The sequence below is a fragment of the Muntiacus reevesi genome, chromosome 1 (genome assembly GCF_963930625.1).
Source record: "Muntiacus reevesi chromosome 1, mMunRee1.1, whole genome shotgun sequence".
Classification (NCBI taxonomy): domain Eukaryota; kingdom Metazoa; phylum Chordata; class Mammalia; order Artiodactyla; family Cervidae; genus Muntiacus; species Muntiacus reevesi.
This window is the reverse complement of record NC_089249.1, coordinates 89,032,529-89,060,077: the sequence shown is the minus strand read 5'-3', so window position 1 is coordinate 89,060,077 and position 27,549 is coordinate 89,032,529. Positions and strand designations below refer to the sequence as shown.

At 42.4% G+C, this 27,549-nt stretch overlaps 1 protein-coding gene across 1 annotated transcript in view; it reads right to left on the bottom strand.

Annotated features, from left to right (window-relative positions):
- Window positions 1-27,549, bottom strand: part of CD58 (CD58 molecule) — a 51,180-nt gene that overhangs the window by 6,677 nt on the left and 16,954 nt on the right. Inside the window, exons 3-6 of the mRNA XM_065902307.1 lie at window positions 14,942-15,238; window positions 10,132-10,407; window positions 3,918-3,989; window positions 1,515-1,555 (exon numbers count right to left, since the gene is read on the bottom strand). Of these exons, the coding sequence (XP_065758379.1) occupies window positions 1,515-1,555; window positions 3,918-3,989; window positions 10,132-10,407; window positions 14,942-15,238 (686 nt within the window). The remainder of the gene's footprint in view (window positions 1-1,514; window positions 1,556-3,917; window positions 3,990-10,131; window positions 10,408-14,941; window positions 15,239-27,549) is intronic.

Sequence of the window (27,549 nt, the reverse complement as noted above, 5' to 3'; positions counted from 1 at the left end):
TCATAACCAAATTAGCTAACATTTATTGGGCACCATTATGAGCCAGTCCTCCTCCAATGTGGGAGACTCGGATTCGATCCCTGGGTTGGGAAGATCCCCTGGAGAAAGAAGTGGCAGCCCACTCCAGTACTCTTGCCTGGAAAATCCCATGGACGGAGGAGCCTGCTAGGCTACAGTCCATGGGGTCGCACAGAGTCGGACACAACTCAGCAACTTCACTTTCACTTTCACCTTGCTTGTACATATTGTTATTTCTATGCTACTATGACCTAAACTATCATTATTTCTATACTATTGTTATGCCCATTTTCCACAGAAGAAACTTGAGGTGCAGTGAGGTTCATTGACTTGTCCGAGTCCTATGAGAGATGGAGTTGCCACTGAACCCCAGGGAGCCAGGTGCCAGACTGCACTCTCTGCTGAGACTCTGTTTATACAATATCCACACTTTCTCTGAAATCTATCCCTCTTTCATTTGTGCCACAATCACACCAATACAGCTTCTCTTCTGCTTGGCTAGATTATTTCATTTATCTACTAACCAGTGTCCCCATGTTTTGCCTCTTGTGTATTTATTCACTGTATGCTTTACCAATACAGATGTCTTCCCAAAGCATGTGAAAGTGAAGTTGCTAAGTCGTGTCCGACTCTTTGTGACCCCATAGATTGTAGCCTATCAGGCTCCTCCATCCATGGGATTGTCCAGGCAAGAGTACTGGAGTGGGTTGCCACTGCCTTGTCCAGGGATCTTCCCAACCCAGGGAAAATCCCAAAGCCTAGCTCTGCTCAAAAATCCTCAAAGGTTTCCCAGAAAAAAATCACTGAACCTCTTGGTAGCTCTCTCTCAATATCCTGGCCTGGCTCAACCTCTATCTCATCAACATCTGCTGACCCAAAAGGGGTGACTCACCACCCCCAAACCCACCCTTTCCAGCCCTAAGCTTTACTCTTCCTCCTGACCATGGGGATTCTGCCAGGACAGGGGCTTCTGGATCTCCTTAAGGCAACTTCCTTCACCCATGGCCACCATTCATTGTGTTTGGATCCTATCTTTTGTTCTTGATGCAGACCCAGCTCTGACCCTGGCTCCTGAAGTAAACCTTATCCTTGGCTCCATTTTCCCGGGATGGAAGAAGAAGGAAGTATATTTTGGTGGTTAACAGGATAACCCATGGAGTCTGAAGACCTAGATTTGAATCCCAGCTCTACCATCTATGAGTCATGTGACTTGACTTCTCCAAGTCTTCCATTCGATATCTCTAAACAAGCTGTAAAGATACCCCCATGCAAGGCTCAATGAGAGGGTTGAATGAGATGTTACATGGAAAGTGACTGGTTGGTACTTAATGTACTGTGGTGAGTAATCTGCTGATGTTACTTATTATTGTTCAAGGCAACTAACTGACAGATAAGTAGAACCGGGCTCCCTAGGAACAGGCCCTCTACATGGGGGTTGTTCTGCTTTTAATACATGATACATAACGTGCCCACTGAGCAATCTATGGGTTACTCACCTAGGTCCCTGTGTTTCGTTGGCTACGACGTCCCAGAAAACCTACAAATGAAGACATTTTTGTCTCAATTAAAGAGCTGAAAAGAAAAGCTGAACTGTGGGGTTGCTGGCTAGAGGCCTGAACTGGGAAAACTCAAGAACACAGCCCTATTGAGCTGGTCTTTCCTACTCTCCTAAATGCTCACATCAAATTGGCTACTGAGTTGAGCCAAAGAGTTGTTCAAAAATCGGTCATCAGATGATAGAAAAACAAAAACTGTTGACGAATGTTTTTTTCTATAGCAACTTTGCATGAAGCTAAAGATGGAGGGAAGGCTAGAATATTTTGGATCAGCGCTGCCCAATGGGGATATAATGTGAGCCACATAAGTAATTATACATGCTTACTAGCCACATGATACAGTAAAAAGAAATGGATGAAATTAACTTTATAAACTAGCCCAACATATCAAAAATATTACTGTAACATATAATGAGTATAAACATTATTAATGAGATACTTTATATTCCTTTTTAAATCAGAAGTCCTACAAATCTAATGTTTATTTTATACTGATGGCTCATCTCAGTTTGGACTCTCATATTTAACAGTTTCACCAGCGCGTGGCTCCCATTTTGGACAGCACCAGTTTGGATGTTAAGATACCGTCTCACTTGTATCCCTCAGTTTCCTGCCCATCAAAGGCACCAGTTAGCCCGAAGCCATGCTAATGATCCAGCAGCTGAGTTCACAAGGTTGAATGAGCTTGTAGAAGTGTCAACTACAACTAGCTGATGGAGCTGTTTACATTCAACTCTCTCCTGTTTTGATGGCTCCATGCCAAATACCTCGTCTTTTCAATTAATGGCTTTAGGATTGAGATGCTTGCTGAAGTAATTATTTGTTACTTTTGCGGGGGTGGGGGGGGCTGTGAATATATGGTGCCATCAGTACTGATCACTGGGGTAAGTTTCCTTCCATTGAATAAAGGTTTGTTTTTGTTTATTTTAATAAGTTAAGTCAGTCAGTTGTTTTGGAGTTATATGGGTACACAGGGCTCTTTTTTTAGGTTCAGGAGTTGTGATATAGACATCTTACCCCCACCTCCCAAAAAAACCATATGAGTAGAAAATTATTTTGGTTTCTGGGTACCAATCTGTTAAAGAGATTATTAACTATACTACTGCTATTTGGGGATTAAAAGTAACTTTTTAAAAGAACACTTGAGTTCCCTGATGGTAATGATGCCTTAAAACCTTCTTTAGCTGATTTTTTTATAACTTGTTTAGAGGAGATTCAGTTGACTGACAGTCGACTACTTAGAGATCTTCATGGCATTTGAAACCTATAATATAGAAATGGTATTTTTGGGAAATCACACTCTAGGGCCAATACCCCAAAACAGACTAGGTCAGTACTGGCCTATAATAGAACTTTTTGAAGTGATGGAATTGTTCTCTATTTGGTCTACCGTGGTAGCCACTAGCCATCTGTGAGCACTTGAAATGTGGCTAGTACGACTGAGGAACTAAATTTTAAATTTTATTTAATCTTCATTGATTAAATTTTATATTTAGATTACTACATGTGGCTAGTACCCACTGTACTGAACAGTGCAGGTCTAGGGAAACTGAAATCTAGTTTGTGAACTTGATTCAAGACACGAGTATGAAATGACATGGATCCAGGATGCCTTCACCTTACGGAAAGCTTACTCTTCAACAATCCCTATGGGAGTGACAGATTGTAAATTTCCTCTTGGTGAAGGAAACTGTTAGGGCTTCAAGAACCCTTAGTCTGAAATTTACAGACTGGTCAGCATCCTCTGGGACTTAAGGAGGGGTTTCTTGCACCAGGAAAGCACAGGCTGGGCCAGGGTCGCCAGGTCTCCAGGGCATACGGGTCGCCCTCTGGACTGGCCCGAGATCTCAGGAGACTGGGGACGGCAACACAGGTAATGCCGTGTCGGCTGTACCCTCTCCACATCACCTGACTCAGTAAAAACTCCTTCTTACCTCGGTCTTGCTTATGGGCTGTAAGTCATGGGAATTATGACCACAGCAGCCAAGAGGAAGAGTTTTGGGGTTTTTTTGCAAAGTCTGGCTTGGAGACCAGAAGTGTAACGTACGTTGAGGCAGACCACAGACAGGAGGCTGTGGAACGGTCCCAAGTATTATTGGCTGTGTTCCCATTCCTGTAATGCTCTCTATGGCCCAAGGATTCCTACCACCTCAGGATAACAGAATCTCAGGGAACCCAACACACTCAGCAACCCCAGCCAACAAGTACAACAAAAAAGGTCTTGTGAAACAACTAAAATGTCAAACTTGGTTTTCATCTTCAAATTAGTCATTTTCTGGCCTTTGAAAAACCAATTCCCATTTGAAAACTTTTTTTTTTTTAAGGAAAAAAAAGTATACGTACATTTTAAAAACAGCAAGCCACATATTACTGCTGGGAGTATGGCAAAAAGCACATACCTATGCCTTGAATTACCTGGGAAAAAGAAAGAAATACAATTAGCTGAACTGACCAAAACAGATACAGCTGATCCTCCTTATATGCAGATTTCATATTTGCGATTTACCTATTTGCTAAAATGTATTTGTATTCCTCAAACCAATACCTGCAGAACTTTCATAGTCATACGCTAACACAGGCAACAAAATGTTGAAAACTGTTGTTCCCAACTGAGGTTCAAGGCGAAACTCTGCCCTCGTGTTTTGGCCCTTGTACTGTAGACACGATCCTATTTACACAATCCTATTTGTGATCTCTTTAGTGCCACGTGTTCTACATTTTGTGTTTTTTTGTTGCTTATTTCACTGTCTAAACTGGCCCTCAAAAACAGTGCTGAAATGCCAGAGGGACCATACTTGATGCTTAAATGAAGCTTATTTAACACGTGTATTCTCTCTATAAGACACACAGCATTTCCCAAGCACAAGCAGGCCATGTGCGTCACAGAGAGAATACACGTTAGATAAGCTTCGTTTAGGCATCAGTTACGGTCCTGCTGGCTGTGAATTTCACCGTTCATGCATTAATCACGTATATTAAATAATGTGTCTTTAAACAGAAACACACGTAAAACAAGGTTCTATATTGATTCCTTTTCAAACATGTGACCAGAGACTTGCAGGAACCTAACCCTGTATCTCCCCTGGGAGTAATGATTCAATATTCACTAATTCTGTGTTCACAGTGACTTAATAAAACATAACTATGTGAAGTAGCTTCCCTGATAGCTCAGTTGGTCAAGAATCCGCCTGCAATGTGGGAGACCCTGGTTCAATTCCTGGGTTGGGAAGATCCCCTGGAGAAGGGATAGGCTACCCACTCCAGTGTTCTTGGGCTTCCCTTGTGGCTCAGCTGGTAAAGAATCTGCCTGTGATGCGGGAGACTGGGTTTGATCCCTGGGTTGGGAAGATCCCCTGAAAAAGGGAAAGGGTACCCACTCCAGTATTCTGGCCTGGAGAATTCCATGGACAGTCCATGGGGTCAAAAAGTGTCAGATATGACTGAGCGACCTTCACTTCATTTTCACTGTGAATAAAGAGAATTGACTGTGTTTCTAAATAAATTTATATGCACAAGGTTGATACATATCAGGTCCAGTGCTTTTTGTTAAAAGCAGCAAATATTTCACTTTTTGGCCATCCCATCCTGCCACTGGCAGCACGACTTGGCATCGTGTGCTTGGCAGGGCAATGTGGCAGCCGTGCACAGCAAGCCTTAGAAATGTTTACCATAGAGCAGCTGACACTGCTAAATGATGTGCCTACAGTCTCACTGAATCACTGCCACAACGCTGGATTAGTGAGTGATCTAATGTTTCAGAGACTCAGGTTTCTCTTGACCTGATAAACATGCCTCCTAGGGCAATCGTGAGCATTAATTGAATCAATACACATAAGAACAGTGATTAGTCACTGTGTGCTCAGTTGCTCAGTCACGTCCAACTCTTTGTGACCATATAGACTGCAGTTCACCAGATTCCTCCGTCCATGGGATTTCCCAGGCAAGAGTACTGGAGTGGGGTGCCATTTCCTTCTCCAGGGGATCTTCCCGACCCAGGGATTGAACCTGAGTTTCCTGCATTGGCAGGTGGATTCTTTAACAGTATATCACCTGGGAAGCCTGTTAGCTATTACCATTAACCTATTAGAATCCCTGCTAATGTCCTTTGATTCTGCAATTCCATCTCTAAGATGCTAACCTACAGACAGAATCAGTGATGTGCCTTTCTTCTCCCTCCAAAAAAGGCACAAAGATATTTACTACAGTCTTACAATATCAAAAAGATAAAACCACCAAAGTGTCCACAACAGAAAATAATGATGCTTCATCAGGTGGACTCTATCCACCAACACAGAGGATATGGCAAAATAATCACCACACATTGCTAAGGGAGAGGGTAGGGTCACTAACAGCAAATACAACATCTATAAGAGACAAGGGAGAGGGGAGGGGAGGGGAGGAAAGGGAAGAGGAGATAGAAAATGAATGAATGAATGAGAATATGAACATACACCCTTTCCTCTTAGTTGGAGCACAGGTGGGTTAGAATGAATAGGCACTGGTTTGATTTGAGAGGTCCCTGGTTAGGAACTGTTAAGTTGTCCCACATACCTATTCTCTCCTCTTTAGTAAAAGAATTCAGATTTGCAGCTGGGCATACTGCCACTCACCTAAAAAATTAGTTTCTCAGCCTTTCTTGTAGTGGGGTTTAACCATGTGACAAGTTTTGGGCAATGAGATGCAAGAAGGGTTGTGTGGTATTTCTCAAAAGTCTCCCTGGAAGGGGTAAGACACACTATTTTTCCCTCCCTGAGTCCCACTCCTGAGACAGCAGGGGAGGTGGCAGGAGCTAGACCATACTTGGGTTTCTGACAACTGCATAAAGCAGCAATGTGCCCAAGGCTGCCTACCTTCAATTATTATTATTACTTTTTTTAGTTGAGAGAAGTTAATCATTTATCCTTGCTTTCAATTAAAGTATAGTTAACTTACAAATATTGTGTTAGTTTCAGGGATATAGCACAGTGAATTAGATACATATATAAAGGCTGAGTGCCAAAGAATTGATACTTTTGAATTGTGGTGCTAAAGAAGACACTTGAGAGTCCCTTGGACTCCAAGGAGATCAAACCAGTCAACCTTAAAGGAAATCAACCCTGAATTTTCACTGGAATGACTGTTGCTAAAACAAACTCCAACACTTTGGTCACCTGATGCAAAGAGCCAACTCATTGGAAAAGACCGATGCTGGGAAAGATTGAAGGCAAAAAGAGAAGGGGGCAAAAGAGGATGAGATGGTTAGATGGCATCACCGACTCAATGGGCATGACTTTGAGCAAACTCTGGGAGACAGTAGAGGACAGAGGAGCCTGGTGTGCTACAGTCCATGGGGTCACAAAGAGTTGGACATGATGTAGCAACTGAACAACAACAAATTTTGTATCAATGAAAGGGATGATACTGTGACAATCTCTTCTCAAGGAATCAACAGGGAAAAGCATCTTACTTGAGCATTCAATTCTAAGGGCAAAGGTTAAATGAAAACTGTGAGAGGGCAAAACGCTTGAAAATCTTAAAATAGCCCACATAATTCTATAAAGGATTTTATTTAGAAATTATTTCCTTCAATAATAGTAATAATATTTCCTTCAATATTTCAAAGGAAATAGAATTATTTCCTTTGGCCACCTGATGTGAAGAGCTGACTCATTTGAAAAGACCCTGATGCTGGGAAAGATTGAGGGCAGGAGGAGAAGGGGACGACAGAGGATGAGATGGTTGGATGGCATCACCGACTCAATGGAATTGAGTCTGAGTAAGCTCTGGGAGTTGGTGATGGACAGGGAGGCCTGGCATGCTGCAGTTCATGGGTCGCAAAGAGTCGGATGCGACTGAGCGACTGAACTCAACTGATTTCCTTCAAGTACATTGACTCTTTGAGCACCTGAAGCTTTTCAAGATTTCAACTTGCTTGTTCATTCTGTAGACAGTCAACTTCTGTCTCCATGCCGGTTGTGTGCACCGCAAACATGTCAAAGCCAAAAACGCATTGGTTTTGTTTCTTCTTCTCAGTGTAAAGCACACAAACTGCATTTCCACGCTGTACGCCCTGGGTATTATGCAAAACCCAATAAGTGGAGGTAATGAAGGAATGTTTGCTCCCAGTATAAAAACTGTTATTAACTCTGCAAACATTTTTTTAATATTCTTGGCAATTGTGTTACTTGTATAAAAGCTTCGACAGACACCTCTGTGGGCTTGGTCTTTTCCATTTTTAGAGACCCAATCAGTTACAAATTGGAAGCCATTTCGTACTTTTTCTGGAAGCATTTGTTGTTTTTTTATTACTGGAGAAGTCACATTGCTTTGTCTGAAAATGATATCATAACCTCAATGGCTTTATGTCATTACTTGAAAAGTTTTTTAAAACTTCAATATGGGGGAAACTTAGGGAGAATGGCTCAGGAGCCAAATAAAATTCAAATTTGTTCATATTCATTTGTTGGAAGATATTGTTAAAAGGATGTGATTGTGAGTTGACTGGAGAACTGGACCCAGGCCATCAGAAGCCCAGCACAACCACTCCTGTGCTTGAAATGTACGTGCTCCGAGCCAGTCCCACCATGCGAACTGTTCTTAAGGATGCAGCCTAGAGAGAGAACTTCAAGAGTTGTGAGATATGGAGAACAGTGTGGAGATTTCTTAAAAAACTGGAATTAGAACTGCCATATGACCCAGCAATCCCCCTGCTGGGCATACACACTGAGGAAACCAGATCTGAAAGAGACACATGCACCCCAATGTTCATTGCAGCACTGTTTATAATAGCCAGGACATGGAAGCAACCTAGATGTCCATCAGCAGATGACTGGATAAGGAAGCTGTGGTACATATACACCATGGAATATTACTCAGTCGTTAAAAAGAAGTCATTTGAATCAGTTCAAATGAGATGGATGAAACTGGAGCCCATTATACAGAGTGAAGTAAGCCGGAAAGATAAAGATCATTACAGCATACTAATACATATATATGGAATTTAGAAAGATGGTAATGATAACCCTATACGCAAAACAGAAAAAGAGACACAGATATACAGAACAGACTTTTGGACTCTATGGGAGAAGGCAAGGGTGGGATGTTTCGAGAGAACAGCATCGAAACATGTATATTATCTAGGGTGAAACAGATCACCAACCCAGGTTGGATGCATTAGACAAGTGCTCGGGCCTGGTGCACTGGGAAGACCCAGAGGGATCGGGTGGGAGAGGGGATTGGGATGGGGAATACATGTAAATCCATGGCTGATTCATGTCAATGTATGGCAAAAACCACTACAATATTGTAAAGTAAGAGTTGTGAGACCATCAGGATGGTCTATGTGACTGAATCGTGATCTTTATATGAATTCTAAGATTTGGCAGGCAGACACAGAGGTCTATTCCTCTTGAGGTCACCCAAGACAAGCCTCCTAAGTAAGCTTCCATGCTTATTAAACCTGCCACCACTAATCTGGAGTGGCTGCCTCCTTCTTCAGTCTCTCCTTGCCCTTCATATTCAGTGGGCCAATTTACAAACCAACATCATTATATTTATTTTTTGCCTCTTTCTGTTTCATTTGTTTAGAAAAAAAATTATTCACAGAATCACCCTGCCCCAGCCTGAGGAGACTCACATTCTCTGTCTGCCCTAGAATCCCGTTCATACTTTACAATTGTGGTATTGTCCTGAAATACAGTATTTACTATACATTTCATCTCTCAGGTTTTAATGAACCACTTTCAAATTACTGACCCTTCTGTTTGTAAACTGGAGGTACAGTATAAAAAAATAGATAAGGAGAATTGTAAATTACAAATATACATGATACTTAGGCAACATAAAAAGACCATAGCTGAGATGGATTGTCACGCTACTAACCAAGTGTTAGTCTAGACAAGCATATTGAATGCACTTTCTTGTGGCACATGTGCAATCTTGAAGAAAATAGTGCTTATGAAGAATATTAGGAAGCAGTGAATAAGTGTGAATAATTAAGAGCATGGGCTGTGAAGCCAGATGGCCTGATTTCAAAATCAGGTTCTACCACTTACTGGCTAGTGGCTTTGGACAAGCACCTTAAACTCCAAATGACATCTTGGTTTCCCCCATAAAATAAGGATAATTATTAGATTGTGTGGGAACAGAATTATCATATGTATTAGAATGGTGCTTGACACAAAGTACTAAAAAATACTAGATTTATACCTAAAAAAAAGTGGGACTTCCCTGGTAGTTCAATGGCTAGGACTCTGTGCTCCCAATGCAGGGGGTCTGGGTTCAACCCCTGTTCAGGGAACTATATTCCACATGCTGCAAGTAAGAGTTCGCATACTGCAATTAAAGATTCCATATGCCTCAACTAAAGATTCCGTGTTCTGCAACTAAGATTCTGTAGTCAAACAAACCAAAATAGTTTTTTAAGTATCTGTGAAAATTATAAATCATTTTATGTTTCAAATTTGCGAAGTAAATGTTAGCCACTAATCTGTGGTGTGAAATTCACGAATCACCAGTGGTCTATGAACCCCAATTGTATATAGGACCTCTACCGTAACCCATGCAGTCACTTACTCACCCCCTGGTACACAGGATGACAAAGTGATGGAAGTTGTTGTTCTGAATAATGGATTCCTAACGATACAGTGAACACTCTGTGAAAGATCACTTTCCTGTGAGACATACGCTTCAGTTGAAATTGAGCCACGGTGACACTGTATTGCTGAAGGACATTCCCACGAATACTGCATGAGGTCTCTATCGGTATCGTAGCCAAATCCCATGATCTCACAGGTGAGAGCAATGCTTCCATTATCAGTCAAAAAGCAAGATGCTGATGGTGATGGAGGAGGTGCTGGAAAAAAAAGAGATGTTCAGTACAGAAGAGAGTAATATTTAAACTCCTCATCCATAAATCCACAAAGAGCTCCCAACTTCCTTATGAGCTTGAAAAGATAAGCAGACCACTCCTTGAGCACCAAGGGGGAAAATTCTCTTTTCTTCTGGATCAGATCTACCTGCTCAAGTTCAGTGCAGGTACGGGCCCTGAATCCCTTATCCTCAATTTTGAAATCCAAAGATGTCTGAAAGTCAAATCATTGTTCACAAATATTTGTTATCATGTTTTACTAAAAATACCTGCTTGAGTATAAGGTGCTCCCCATTAACTAAGTGAAGTGCTTCTTCACACACACAGAGGAGATCATTTATATCACTTTTCTAAAATCTGAAAAAGGCTGAATTCTAAGACATCTGACTCAAATGAGTTTGCTAAAGGTTCTGAGGAGCGGTACTGTGGGTTGGTCCCACTCAGAGGTAGAGCAGGGTGTGGCACATGCCACACACCTGCCAGTCTAGAGGCATCACCCCCAGGTTTCTTCTAGAAACACCTGCGACTGGCTAAGGCAGGTGGGCCTTTGAGGATGAGTAAGACACAAGTCATGATGCACCATCATTTCTCTCTAAAGCCTCAAAGCTAATCAGCTGACCCTATCAATCACTGGCTTATTTATTAATTCATATACCTTCTTGCATCTCTCCTTTCCACCTAAAACCAATCATAAGAAATTTGAGAAAAAAAGGTAAAAATATATCGAATATACAGAAATTGGTCATAGACACATTTGGATAATAAAATTTCAATACCTTATAAGTTGCATGTGGATAATAAAATTTCAATACCTTGTAAATGCTAAAAAGCAAATTAAAGTTCATCAAGATGATGCAATACTATACTGTCACTTAAAACATCTTCTAAGACAAAGGAACCCAAGTTCTAACTAATAAATCTAAAAAATAAATATGTACAACTCATCTTGCCCTCGTCTTCTCCTCCTGAGTTATTTCTGGCTCAGTTAAATAAAACACCCAGCCTGTCTTGTTAGACCCGAGTCACACATGACTTCCCTTTCTGCTTGGGGCTTCTTCAAGTTTTAGGTTTAATCTAGCTCATATCATTAATGACATGCTGTCTTAAGATTTGTTCTTTCAGTAAAAGAACTCGTACACACACACACCACATATGAGTGTGTATTCACCGCAGAGTACCTGCTATCAGTAAGCAGGGTGACACCTTGTGAGTTGTGGCAGGAACAGGCATCAGTAAAGTGTGCATTCAAGGGAAAAGGGATATGGAAGGTGAGCAGACACTGGAAAGGCCCAGAAGCAATGCTTCACGATTTGGCCAAGAACAGGTCCTAAGCAGAAATGACAGCTGAACCCAGTGCTCAAGGAGCAACCTAGAGCCTCTTCTAATAATCACTTCAGAATCCCATGGTCTACTGGAAAACCATAGACCATCCTAATCATGATCATTCAAAATCACATTTGCAGTCAGCCTTAAAAGAAAGGAAATTCAGACACATGCTACCACAGGGATGAATCTTGAAGGCATTATGCTAAGTGAAATATGCCAGTCATGAAAGAACAAATCTTGTACAATTCCACTTATAGGAGGTTTTTAGAGTAGCCAAATACTTAAAGAGACAGAAAATGGAATGATGGTTACCAGGGAACAGGGAGACAGGAGGGAAAGGGGAATTACTGTTCAATGGGTACAGAGTTTCACTTTGGAAGATGAAAAGTTCACCATGTTCTGTTACAGATTCTAGTTTATTGATCTACTTCAGCCAATGTTGGGTCTTTCCAGGTGGCACCAGTGGTAAAGAACCCTCCTGCCAATGCAGGAGACATGAGATGCAGGTTCAGTCCCTGCATTGGGAAGATCCTCTGGTGGAGAAAATGGCAACCCATTCCAGTATTCTTGCCTGGAGAATCCCAAGGACAGAGAAGCCTGTGGGCTATATATAGTCCATGGGTCACAAAGAGTTGGACATGACTGAGTGACTGACTACACTCAGCCAATGTCTCGTTGCCCACAGGACTTACCGCAGCTATAATCTAACAAACATTAGTTACATCTGTCCCTTAAGCAACCAGCAAGAAATGTGACTACTTCCTCCCTAGGACAACTCAGTTAATTGATATAGTTAATGAATCAAGAGCTCACTATTCTGTAAGAAATGACAATTTCTTACACATATCTGATGAAATTTCTATTGTAACGTATTACATTTTCATACATACCCCTTAATAAAAAGTCATATACCAATCCATACTTGTTAAGGACAGAGCAGTTAATCCTATATATATGAACATTACCAGCCCCCATGCAATAAAGGTTGTAAGAGGATGGGGAAGAACTATGAAATGTTGATGGTGGCAATTTTAAGGGGACTTTGAAGGAAGGAGGAAAGCCAGATGTTCACCTCTAGAAAAGCACAAAGATGCCCTGAACTGAGGAGGTACCAGGAAATCCCCCTGTCTAAAATATCTTTTCTGAAAGGGTCTGGTGTCTCCAGAAGGCTACTGAGTCTTATTATTTCAGTCTTAACAAACCCTCATGGAAGTATGACTTCCTTATTTCTTAAAAAAAAAAAAAAATGTGTGACCAATCATTTTGACATTCAGATATATATTTTTATATCCAAAATCTAAATTTTATTAACTCTAACTTGGAAATACCTTCTGGTTCTTTCCTTTCCAAACATCTGCTACCAACACCTCTGTCTACCAGGATGATCATGATAGCTTCCAACCTAGGGTCTCCTCTTCCTAATCCATCATAAGTTGCTACCATCTGATTAACCTTCCAAAAATACATTTCATTAAGGCACTTCTCTGGTCCAGTATGAGATACAATGGCTCTTGACTGCCATAGGCTAAAACCCAGATTCCCAAACCAGAACCTGAAGTCAACACATTTAATATGGCCAATATTACTCACGGCTTCCTGATTGAAACTCACATGCCCTGCACCTTGCACCTCCCCAGGCCTTTGCTGAGCTTCTTAAGAACTGTCCACTTGGCTTAATTATCAGAATTGAGCACCATTGTTGAGTTAGCAGGCAATTTTTAAATTTTAATTATTAAATTATATTTTTAAACATTTCATGAAGCTTTAAAAAGAGAAACAAATTGTTTTGAACTCAGTTTTATAAACTCGATAAAGGGGCTCTTAAGATGCATTCAATTCTAATTTAAATTCTGAGCCAATCTTTTTGTTTGCCCTCTAAAATGCCAGATCCCCAGTCTGCAGGTTTTAAAGATCCTGTTTCTTCAATGGCATCAACTTGTTCTTCTAATGGGATGCCTGTGCACCTTAACAAGCTTCACTTATCTAAAAGAAGTTCATAATCTCCTGGACAAACCAGTCACCCTGTCTGAGGGCACCCATTTCTATCAATTGTACATCCCACCATCCATATCAATTGCTTCCATACCTGTTGAGTGCCTATTACCTATTTAAGTCCTTTGCTAGGCTCTGAAGTTACAGTGGTGACCAAGAGAGAAATTCTCTCTTCCTCCCAATGTCTCCAACACTCAGTAGTTGAACTGGTGAGTGACGGCTGTTCATCCCGTTAGTCATCATATCCTGTTCCACTGAGGCCACCACAAACAGGAGGTGGAAACTCAGACTTAAGCTGCTATATTGCACCCTCTCTTCTTCACCCCCTGGAAACCATCGTACACACTTTGTCACCAGCTGGATCTTTCTCAGAGCCTTTAACCTAGAGGAAGTAGGCCTAGAACTATACTCACACCTCGGATAAAACGAGTGAAATTGTGATGCATCAGAGGGGAGAGATGGGAATGGGTTGAGCTGTGCTATGCTGCAGCACAGAAAAGGCAGCTATGAGACAAAAGCATTACTAGAACATTTGAGAACAGCAAGGGAAGATGAATGTTAGCTGAACCTACTGTGATACTCATTTCACAATACATGTAAATCAAACCATCACGCTATATGCCTTAAACCTGTACAGTGATGAATGTCAACTATTTCTCAATGAAACTGGAGGAAAAAAACAAACATGTAGGTGTAGCCATCAGCCTCTGGAAGCCTGTAACAAGGCAAGTGCTTTTGAGATGAGGGAAAGAGCGTAACCAGGAAGCATTAGTGAGAAGCACAGAGGAACCTGAATCCTATCCCCAGTTCCAGTTTAAAGTGATAAGAGGAGGGAAAATAAAATCCCACCACCTGTGTGGGGTGCAGGAGGAAGCAGGAACTCCAGTTCACAAGTGTTCAAAGGGTTCTGAGTTCATGTCGCCACTACACCCTTTTTCAGAACATTCCCAGCAAGACAAGTGACGCTGTGGCCAGCAGCTGTGGCCAACTTGGGCTGTTCTCTCGACCTCAGTCACATCCTCTCTTCACTGAGAGGATGACAGGGAGCTAAAAGTGGCTCCTGGGTACCAGAAAGAGAGAAAAACCCTGAAAACAGGCGATATAACTCATTGTTTTATTTCCCAAAAACCACGAGTTAATATTAGTCTCTTAAAATACTTGGAAATTTGTTATTTAAACAAACAAATTTAGGGATACTCACCGATCACTCTGAGGTTGAACACAGAGACACCTTTAACACTTGGGGATTCAATTTCATAAACACCTTCATCTAATTTTGTTAACTTGGTGATGGTCAGGTTACCTGACACAGTGTCTAAATAAGTTCTACTTTTAAAAGACTGAAAAGCTTCGGGTTCAGAGTGTTCAACCCATTCTATAACTTTATCCTTCCCCCTTTTCCATGTAATTTCTGTAAACGGTTGAAACTTTGAAGTGTAAAAGGTTACATTCCCATCTTTAGCTCCATAAATAGTTCGGGACTGACAGCTGATGAAATCTAGAGAGAAAAAAAAAAAGAAATTGATTAGGAAAAATAATATGACTTGATCAAAAATAGGAAACTATCTTCCAAGATGCCTTTTTGAGGGGAAAATGATTACATTTAGTGGTAAAAATTATTTATTAACTACTTTTTATACTAAGCTGATAAACTGCTGATAAAAACTACAGGAAGTAGAACATGCTTAACCCGGTAGAGTTTATTCTTTAATAGGAAACGGGGTGGGTGGCCCTTTGGTCCAGTGGGTGAGAATCCCCCCAGCAATGCAAGGGGACACAGGTTCAATCTCTGGTCCGAGAAGATTCCTACATGGTGCAGGGCAGCTAAGCCCATGCGAGGCAACTATTAAGCCCATTTGCCTAGAGCCGGTGTGCCACAGCAAGACAAGTCGCCACAATGAACCTGCACACTGCAACGAAGAGAAGCTCCTGCACATCACACTAGAGAAAGCTGGCGCCCAGCCATGAAAACCCAGCATAAGCAAAAGTAAAATAAATAAATTAAATAAATTTGAAAAAAAAAAAAATAGGGAACTGAGGTCTGCCTAAATCCAAGAAATGGATTCAACACTTATGGAGCACCATAGGTGGCTCAGCTGGTAAATAATCCACCTGCAATGCAGAAGACCTGGGTTCAATTCCTGGGTTGGAAAGATCCTCGGAGAAGGGAAAGGCTACCCACTCCAGTATTCTGGCCTGGAGAATTCCATGGAATGTGTAATCCACAGGGTCGCAAAGAGTCAGGCACGACTGAGCAACTTTCACTTTCACATCAACTACATACCAGGCACTGTGGGCCATGCTGGGCAAAGGGTGGCAAACAAGACAGTCATCGCTCCAGGCTCTCAAGGGAGGAGACACTGAGTGGGCAAGGAGAACCACCCAGTCAGGGGCCTTTGCTAGGAGATCGTGTTGACCTGACACAGGATCAAAAAGCACTGGCAGATAAGAGGAGTCGGCGAGATAAGTGGAGGGGCAGGAGAGATGATCCAGCAGACAGGAGTCAGGGCATGAGTCAGGAAAGTGCTCGGCGTGCTGGAGGAAATAAAAGCAGCTCCAAATGGCTGGAAGAGAGCAAGGCGGTGGGGAATGAGGCTGGAGAGGCAGCCAGGGCCCAGATCACAGAATCTGGGAGTGAGGGGCTGGGCAGAGTCAGGCAAGATAAGCTAAGGATTTGGAATTTATTGTAACTGCAAGGGAAAGTCATGGAAAGGTTTTAAACAGAAGACTGGCATGATGTAATTTAAATTTCAGGAGGCTGACTTTGTCTGCAGGGTGGACACTGGTTGCTGAACAAGTGTGGAGACAGAGAAGCCAGAAAATAGGTCAGTGTGGTAGCAATGAAAGAATGGTGGATCGGGAGACCAGACTAGGCTGCTGGCAGTGGGAATGAACAAGCGAACAGATTTGACACTTGAGAGAGAAATGAACAGGATTTAGTGACTGGATGAGAGGAGTTAATTGTGACTGTCAGGCCTCTTTCTTGGCTGACCACTAAATGAAATCAGAATGACTAAGAAGAAAGTTGGGGGATATGATGAAGTTTAAGGTCTCAAGGATTGAGTGCAATGGCACGTTGGAGCCAACAGTTAGCATCCCTGCCGGACTGCATTCGGTAAAGTCTGATTGATAGCTTGAAATCCACCACAGTGGGAGTATTTACAGCAAAGAAACTGACTCATGCTTCAAATCAGAGCCTTCCACCTCCTCCACATCAATCCAGTTGGCAAACACTGACTATCACTACTAGATTGGGATATTCTTGATACCGCAAAATGGGCTTAAAAACATCTTGCTCCAGACTTGACTTTCTTAAGAGAGAAAAGCAGCTGTTAAGGGAAAGACATTCAAGACAAATTAAAACTTGACTGATTGAAATATTTGGAGGAGCAATCAGAATAACTGAAAGAGTACAAGAAAAACTAAAAAATATTAAATAGAGCAATTGTGGGCAATTGTGCCCAACAATTTCAAATAAGAAGCAAATACACCCCCTTGTTTATGTGCAAGGATTTTTAGGACCCAGCAATACCCCAGCATCCTTCCTTGGCTTTCTTGGTCAAGCACTATTCCTCCCACCCAACCAGAGCCTGTGAAAAGGCATGAGCAGGAGTAAGATTCGAGGTGTGAGAGTCTATCCACACACAACAGTGGAGGCTGGAAATGTCTTGTAAATGAATAAAAGGATGAGAGTAAGCAGGGTGGTGGAAGAAGAGAAGAGGTCTGGGTTCAATCGCATCTTCCTGGCCGCATAATGCTGCCTCTGCCTTTTCAGGGGCGGGGGCGGGGAGGGGGGGCGTGAGGCAGGAGGGTGTTTCCTAGGCTTGAGCACAGGAAAAAGAAAAGTCAGAAATGGAGCTAATGGTGGAAAATGGGGGGATCAGTTGAGAAAAAAATCACAGTCATTTTGAGCTGAAAGAAATCCCAACGATTAAATCACCCCCTTTTCACAGGTGCAATGACAGGGAACCAAGAAAAATGAGAGAAAATGTTAGTGAGTGCTTACCCTCTGCCATTACATGCTTACGTACTCTTGTGTCCCTTTTTAATCCTCTATACATTCCTGTCCAGTCATGTTGCTAGTTCTGTTTCACCGATGAGGAAACAGACCAGAACAGACCTGACCTGACCTGGCCCCTCACTCACTCACAAGGGTCAGGCACTGTGATCTGATCCCTGTCTGCCTCTCCAGCCTCATTCCCCACCCGTTCCCCTCTTGCTCTCTTCCTTCCGGCCATTCGGAACTGCTTTTATTTCCTCCCACATGACAAGCACCTTCTGACTCAGGGCCTGCCTTCTTGGAGGCACTGCTTCCTCTACCTGCTTCATCATCGCTCCTCTCCTGTCCTTACCCAGCCATCAACCGACTGATGGATGCTAAGCATAAGCAACTGATAAGACATCCACATGGAGCTGTCCTGGGTCCACAGGTCTGGGGTTCACAGGGGAAGGTACAGGTTTGGGAAGCATCACATTTGCAGAGGCTAGTCTACCCTTTCCTTCCTATATAGTAAAGTCTTTTCTGTTGCACCTCCAAGACTGATCTTAAAGTAAGTCATGAATACAATCATTTCCAATGAAAAAGAACAGGAGAAAGGAGAATGAGTTTTCTTCCTCAAGGTCACACACTGTGAACGAATGAATGAATGAGCAAACACCAGCTAAGAAAAGGAATCAGCAGTGAGTTGGTTACTTTGCTGATAACAGTGGGTGGTCAGAAATGGGACCACTGGGATGCTTACCTTACTATGTCAGAGGGCAGAATGAAAAGGGCCCCAACTTTCAAGCCAGATGGACTCAGGATAAATACTTAAACGTTCCTGCCATGCTGTTTCCTCAGCCTAAAGTGAAAATCATAATGGCTCCCAGAAAAGACTGCTCTGAGGTCTGAATAAGGCTGAGAGAAAAAATAATCATAATAAAATAAATAAGACTGAGAGTCTACACAACGGCTGAAACGAAGTTGGCTTTCAATGGGGTCTTCTTTCTTGTTCTTTCAATGATTCACTGTCAGACTGTGTGAGAACTGGGCATAGACTGCCTTTTCGCTGTTGCAAAGTAGAGAGAGATAGAGGGAGGGGAAGAATGTATCAGTGATTGCTTAAACAGATACTCGATACTAGAGAGAATTTTTTTTTAACTATTGGAGATTTATTTGTTTTCAAGAATATTGAATGATCTATTCTTTGTAAGATATGAAGGTACCTAGTACCAATATGTCAGAGAAGGCACTGGCACCCCACTCCAGTGCTCTTGCCTGAAAAGTCCTATGGACGGAAGAGCCTGGTAGGGTGCAGTTCAAGGGGTTGCTAAGAGTCGGACACGATTGAGCGACTTCACTTTCACTTTTCATTTTTATGCATTGGAGAAGGAAATGGCAACCCACTCCAGTGTTCTTGCCTGGAGAATCCCAGGGACGGGGGAGCCTGGTGGGCTGCCGTCTATGGGGTCGCACAGAGTCGGACATGACTGAAGCGACTTAGCAGCAGCAGCAGTACCAATATGTAGAGTGGTAATTTCCAATTGCACAGACTCTTGTAGTCTTACAAAGTATCATCATTACACCCAGTTTTGGTAGTTCTCATAGGGCTAGAAGTCCAACATGGAACTCAAATGTTTTCAGACAAAGTGACCTGATTTTTTTATTTAGAAAATATGGTCACTATTAACTATTGGGTTAATGAAATAGGCCCCTTCCCCCCCTCAACTCCCAGCCACAAAATCCTCTGCTCATTTTTATTTGAGTCCTGAGATTCAGGTTGACTGTTATTCTTAGTTTATTTAAACAAACACTTCTATAGCACTTACAATCTGCTGGGCAGTTGGAAGAGCTCTACAAATATGTATTCAGAGAATCCTCTTAAAAACAATATTAAGCAGGTATTGTTTTTAAAAGCCTTTGACTGCATGGATCACAACAAACTGTGGAAAATTCTTAAAGAGATGAGAATACCAGACCACTTTACCTGCCTCCTGAGAAACCTGAATGTAGGTCAAGAAGCAACAGCTAGAATAGGACATGGAACAATGGACTGGTTTCAAATTGGGAAAGGAGGACGTCAGGGCTGTATATTGTTACCCTGCTAATAACCTCTATGCAGAGTCCATCATGTGAAATGCCAGGCTGGATAAAGCAAAGCTGGATATTGTTTTGACCTTGTTTTGCAGACAGGCATGAAAAGATTAACTGACTAATTAGGTAGTGACACTGGATTTGAACTCAGTCTGACTCTTCACCACTGCTTCTTACTTGGTTTGTATGTGGGTGCTCAGTTACTGAGTCATGTCCAACTCTTTGCGATCCCATGAACTATAGGTTGCCAGGCTCCTCTGTCCATGGGATTTCCCAGGCAAGAATGCTGGAGTGGGTTACCATTTTGTTTTCCAGGGTATCTTCCCAACCCAGGGTTTAAACCTGCATCTCTTGAGTCTCCTGCTTTGGGAGGCAGATTCTTTATCCCTGAGCCATCTAGGGAACCCCTTCAGATTTGGCTTGCTATATGATATAAGGTTATTAAAGACAGTGACATGATATAGGGTATCTCAGGATGCAATTTCTAGAATGTATTTGAACAGCAGTTGTTGGGAATGAGAAAGTCAAACCATTCTAGTTGGGCGTCAAGGACATCTCTAAAGCCTAGAGGTAAGGCACAAACTCAGGGGTCCCCAAATCACTGAATGTCAGGGCTGGACAGAATCTCAGAGAACCATGCCCTGTTCCACACCCATCCTCATATACATGAGGAAATTGAGAAGGTTTGCTTGAGCAAGATATCAATGAGTCCAGATCTTCAAAATGTTACATGGGAACCCAAATTCAAACCCAAGTTTCACAATGCTGTTGCTTTTTAAAAAAATAAATAATTTTAGATATTCAGTGGGAAATAAGACAGGTCTTCATAATTAAAGACCAAGGGAAACTAAGTTGAAAGGAAGGTCTAAGAGTGTGCACTTCTCACATCTGATGGCAAGGAATATGTGACATGTGAAAAAGTAAGGAGGGAAAGGGAACAAGAGCTGTTGCTGCTGCTAAGTCGCTTCAGTCGTGTCCGACTCTGTGCGACACCATAGACGGCAGCCCACCAGGCTCCCCCGTCCCTGGGATTCTCCAGGCAAGAACACTGGAATGGGGTGCCATTTCCTTCTCCAATGCATGAAAGTGAAGTCGCTCAGTCGTGTCTGACTCTTCGCGACCCCATGGACTGCAGCCTACCAGGCTCCTCCGTCTATAGGATTTTCCAGGCAAGAGTACTGGAGTGGGGTGCCACTGCCTTCTCCAGGACGAGAGAGAGAGAGAGAGAGAGAGAGAGAGGCAAATGCAGGAAGGAAGAAAAGCTAGAGGGGGTGTGCAGGGAGAAAACAAGGAGCAAACAAAGAAGTCATAGGACACAAACTCATAGGAGCCCCTGAGAAGCCTTTGAGAACTGGCAAATGACACCCTGAAATAGAGGCCAGCAGTTCAGCAGAGAAGCCATGGATGAGCCAGGTGTGATACAAAAAGGAGAGGTGGAGACTACAGTCCCAGCACGTCTGGCTCATCTAGAGAGGGGCTCCTCAGCTCTTCCCCATGTGGCACGTGGAAACTGCCAGATCTCCTCAGGTTCCAAGAAATGGTGATGTTCAAATTTTATGTGAACATAAAAATCAAATTTTATGGAACGTCAAATTTAATGGAATTAGTTGGCAACTAATTCCAATCTCAGTGGAGGGCTAGCCCTTAGTCAAGTCAGTCCCAAAGACAGGGTCATTCTCTATCTCTGCTGCATCCCCATTGCCTGGCACATAAAGGACATTCAATAAATAAATATTTTTTGAGTGAATTAACTAAACTGATTTAAATATAACTTTAATGTAATACAAAACGTAGGGCTTCCTGACAGAATCACAAAATTTAATAGTCACCCCAAATCCTGAGCTTTTTGCAAGACCCCATATCATTGTGGATATCAAGACCCTGATAGTGGGAAGGATTGAAGGTGGGGGGAGAGGGGAACAACTTAAGATGAGATGGTTGGATCACATCACTGACTCAATGAACATGAATTTGAGCAAGCTCCGGGAGTTTGTGATGGACAGGGAAGCCTGGTGTGTTGCAGTCCATGGGGTCACAAAGAGTCGGACACAACTGAGCAACTGAACTGATATCATTGTGGAAACTGGCTGAAGAACCAAGACTCGGCAAGGAGAGGTGGAGATGGTTAACTGAAGCTGCAGAATAAATGACCTGGGACCCCTCATACGCAGTCAGAAGAGATCTCTTTCCTCCTCACTGTCTGCCTCCAGCACCAAAGCAAGACCAGAGGGTCTGTCAGCTCCCCACTCCCCATCCCCTTCAAGTTTAGCTAGGTTTCACCTACCACGTGTTGTGGGCTTCAGGGCACTGCACCAGATAAGCATACCCACTCCAGACACCAGCCCTTAATCAATGCTAACACCTAGTCTGAGGTTTGAGGACATGCAGTTTTTTCACTTCCATTATTTAAACACAAGCTAACGAGCCTTCTGGATTTTGAAGAAAGGTTTTTTCTGGAGTTTTTTCTTAGAAACGAACAATATGATTTTAAAATACTTCCTTTTCTTCCTAAATTTTTTTTCAAGTTCCACATGGCTGCAGATTTTAGCAGTTAAAACAAAAATTCATTTGATGAGTAGAAAAAAAAAAATCCCCTTAAAGTTTCAGTACCCAAACATATAAATCTTGGTATTTCCCCCTGTGTGTATGACATCATAACGACAATTCAGTTAAAGAGTCATTCAAGCCAGGAGATAGGAGAGGCCTGGGCATTTTTGTACCCAAGTGAGCAGCTGGACTTCTCCGGCAGATAAGAGCTTATGACTGTGACCTTGTTCCTCTCATTTCAGCACCACAGCACACTTTCAGTTGACACCCACTTGGGGTAGTGGAACAGTGGCAGCTGGGAAACTAAGTCTCTGGAGACATGGGCACACATGCTCACAGTACAGAGAGTGGCCACCCTCCTCAAATGTCGTGGTCACTGTGATATCGAATAATCTGTTCTGTGAAGTCCACAAGAATTCTATTCATCAGCCCCATGCCCCAGTTCTGGCATAGGAAATATGCTCACTGGATACAACGCTGTTGTTGTTCAGTCGCTAAGTTGTGTCCAGCTCTTTGGGACCCCATGGACTGCACATGCCAGGCTTCCCTGTCCCTCACTATCTCCTGGAGTTTGCTCAAACTTACGTCCATTCAATCAATGATGCCATCCAACCATCTCCTTCTCTGTCACCCCCTTCTCCTCTTGCCCTCAACCTTTCCCAGCATCAGGGTCTTTTCCAATGAGTTGGCTCTTCACATCAGGTGGTCAAAGTATTGGAGCTTCAGTTTCAACATCAGTCCTTCCAATGAATATTCGGGATTGATTTCCTTTAGTACTATTCCTGGAGTTTATATTATTGGTGGGGGTTGGGAGTCGGGGAAGGGGAGGAAAACATTAAATGAAAAAGTATATTAGGTGGTATTAAGTGCTATTGAGAAAAATGAAGCAGCATATGGGGGAGGATGATTAATAATGAGAAGGGAAGTTACTGTTATATGTGAGGTAGTTATAGCTGGCATGTGAGCAGGGCCCAGAAAAAGTACAGGAATGAGCTTGAGCATATGGGGAAGAGCATTCAAAGGTAACTGGAGCTCAGAGAGGCTCAGAAGCCAAAAGTTGACCACAGTCACCCAGCTGGTCCATGACAGAGCTAGTGTCCAGATCCAGGCAGCCAGCTCCCGAGCCTGTACTGTTAGCTACAGTGTGAGATGCCTAGATCTTTCCTTGTCAATTCCACCTACATGCAGTCCCAGTTGGTGATTTCTCTGTTTCCATGATTTCCAAAGGCAGAAATCTCCTGGTCTTAGCTATACCACCATTTCAGACTTAAACTACAGCCCCCTGCCTGCCAACAGACAATAACCCCACAGGCTCCCCAGTAGCAGAAACTCCACAGAACTCGCCTCACATGTGCTCTCAGCTCTCAAGCTATTTCTCTTCTCCTAGATGAGTTCATCCAGAATTAAGATGTTTGTTCTTTAAACCAACTTCCTTTTGAGCTTTCCTGTCTCCTGTCATGCTAAAATGCTCTTCTTTTTATTCCTTTTTCTTGCCCTTGAGAATGCTTCTCTCCCCAGGATGTTTCCCTGTCAATCTGTGCAGTCCAATTCAGCAGCCACTAGCAACATGTGGCTCATGAGCCCATGACATGTGGTTAGTCCAAATTGAGCTGTATTGTGAGTATAAGACACATACCAGACTTTGAAGATTAAGTACGAAAAGGGAAATGTAAAATCTCTCATTAATATTTTTTATATCAACTACATGCTGAAATGAAAATATTGTGGATGTGTAAGGATAAATAAAATATATTAAGATTAATCTTACCTGCTTCATATTATATTTCTACTTAACAGCATTACTCTGGCCTGCTCTTTCAAGATACCCACATCATATCATGCTCAAAAATCACATTTGCATTTGACTGTTCTTGTCTTGGATAGTACCTACAGCATGCTTTGGAGAATAAGGTTCTTACTAGAGCTATTTAAGATTCTGAAAGTCTTTTTAAATCTATTCACCAAAGTCTGATTAAAGGTATTTCAATACACCATTGATTATTTCATTAAAAATTTCTTTATAATCCCTATTATTTTTTCCAAGTACTCAGTTCATAGTTGAGAAACTCTATTACAACTAATTTATGATGACAGCCTTATTAGTTTCTTATTAATATGAATTTCTTATTATAATCTGAATATGCACATTAAACTTTTTTTTTTTCCTACTTTTTAACTGTTACATGGGAAAAACATTTAGAAACTAGAGACCAGAAAGCCTGACGGAAATTCAGACACTGATCTTGATGGACATTCAGGGAACATTAGGGAAAATGAAGGTCACTAGGGGGCATTCCCTGGTGGACCAGTGGCTAAGACTCTGTGTGCCCAATGCAGGGGGCCTGGGTTCTATCCCTGGTCAGGGAACTAGATCCCACGTGCCACAATTAAATAAGAGTTTACATGCCTCAACTAAAGATCCCACAGGCCACAACAAAGGACAAAGATCTTGCATGCCACAACTAAGGCCTGACACAGCCAAATAAATACTTTTTTTAAAAAAGTAAAGGTCACTAGGAACCAAAATGGGTTCATTTCCTCAGAACAAGCCTATCAAAATAATTTGGTTTCCTGAGATGGATACTTGCTTGATAAAATAGAACAAGGTCACAAAGGATAGACCTTTGAACTGACAGTTTCCAACTGCAGGCAGAGAGCAGACATGAATTTCTTACAGTGTTTCTGGGCAAGAGGTGCCCTCACTTTCACTGTTTCATTTTGAGCCCCACAGTCCTTGGGCTAAGAGCTCATCAGCACAGGCACAAGCAGTATGGAGAAGGAGAAGGCCAACAAATGCAAGGGAAAGAGATTGAAAACAAAGAGGCCAAAGGACAGAATCCCATGCCCATAAAGTAGCTATAGGACATTCTCCTTTGAGGCTGATGGGCGGGTACCGAAGGCTATCTCCAAAGAGGAACTGCTTCAGTGTCTTCCAGCACTATTCTGGGGATGGGATCATTATTTTAGTCACACTTCATATTCAAACTTGTCTGAGCAAATGGAAAAGGCTGTATCCTGGTTTCACCTTCAATCCTGAGATGGAAGCTTTTATCTGTAACTGCAGAATCTAAGGTGCTGCTGCGGTGCCCTTCAGTAAAAACTTCAAAAAGCCTTCTGTACTCGAGAGAAAACAACATGAGAAGAAATCAAAAGACAGAAAACTTGTGCAAACAAGGGCTGATACATGCAGGCAAACATTCTGCTTTTAAACAGAGAAAGCAATGCCTACCGTCAAAGCTTGTATTAATTTAAAAACATTAGCGCAAGTCATGCTGGGACCCAGCCTCACCCCACGCAGGCCAGCAGCTTCCACACCAGGTAGGGCCTGGCAGCCAGTGGAGTCAGGGGAGTCAATGGAGTCAGCTGCCCGAAGTATTTGTGCCACAACAGAAGGGTGCATGCAGCCCATATGGGGGCACCGCTAGAACATATAGGTCTAGTTACCAAAGGGGAAGGAGAGAGTGCTGATGGGCTAAGAGCTCACCAGCACAGGCACAAGAAGCATTGAGAAGAACACCAACAAAGCACAAGGGAAAGAGATTGAAAAGAAAACAGGACATCTCCTACACAAGGCCACCTCTCCAAGACCAGAAACCATAACCGGCCTACTCACTACATAGAAAAAGTCCAGAGAATTAGGCAGGATGAGGAGACAGAAATATAAAACAAAGGAAAATGACAAACCCCAAAAGAAGAAATGAGTGGAGATAAACAATCCATTTATCTGATAAAGACTTTAGGGTAATTCAATGAACTCAATAGAAGAATAAACAGTGTGAGAAGTTCACCAAAGAGTTAGAAAATATAAAGATTCAAACAGAGCTGAAGAATACAATAACTGAAGTTCAAAAACTACACTAGAAGGAATTAACACAAAAACTTGATTAGAGAATAGGCAGGGGACCCGAATACACACTGTCCAAAGAAGACAGAGATGGCCAACAGGTATATGAGAAGATGCTCAGCATCATTAACAATCAGGGAAACACAAACCAAAACCACAATGAGACGCCACCTCACACCTGTCAGAATGGCTATCAGCAAAAGGGCAACAAATAACAAGAGTTCGCAGGAATTCAGTGAAAAGAAAACTCATGCACTGTTGGTGGGAAGGGAAATTGGTGCAGCCACTTTGGAAAACAGTATGGCAGTTCTTCAAAAAATTAATAGAAACTGCCATATGACCCAACAATTTCACTTCTGTAAATTTACCCAAAGAAGGAAAAAGCACTTATTAGAAAAAACATGCACACCAATATTCATTGAGACATTATTTACAATAGCCAAGATACGGAAGCAACCTATGTGTCTATTGATAGATGAATGAATAAAGAAGATGTGGTATTTATAAACAATGGAATATTACTCACCCATAAAAATGAAATCTTGGCTTAGATTCATGGATAGATATAGAACATGGATAGATATAGAAGGTATAGTGCTAAGTAAAATTAGTGAGACAGGGAAAAGCCAATATCATATGATTTTACTTATATGTGAAATCTAAAAACAAACATTCAAAAGAGAAACTGACTCACAGAAAGGTAGGGTAGTTACCAGAGGGAAGGTGGGTAGAGGGGTGAGTGAGATAGGTGAGGGAGGTTGAGAAGTACAAACTACCAGTTATAAAATAAATAAGTTGGGAGGAGCCAAGATGGCAGAGGAATAGGACGGGGAGACCACTTTCTCCCCTACAAATTCATCAAAAGAACATTTGAACGCTGAGCAAACTTCACAAAACAACTTCTGACCGCTAGCAGAAGACATCAGGTGCCCAGAAAAGCAGCCCATCATCTTGAAAGGAGGTAGGGCAAAATATAAAAGATAAAAAGAGAGACAAAAGAGCTAGGGACGGAAACCCGTCCAGGGAAGGGAGTCTATAATAGAGGAAGTTTCCAAACACCAGGAAACCCTCACACTGGCGGGTCGGGGGATGTTTTGGAATCTCAGAGGGCAACCTAACTGGGAGGAAAAATAAATAAAACCCACAGATTACATGCCTAAAAGCAACTCCCAGCAGAAAAGTACCCCAGGCGCCCGCATCTGCCACCAGCAAGCGGGGCGGAAGGGAGAGGAGCGGGTGGCATTGCTTAGGGTAAGGACCGGGCCGGAATGCCCTGAGGGCAATTGGAGGGAGCTAACGTGAGATAGCAGCTTAAACTGGGGGATAGCAAGAGAGAGAGAGAAAA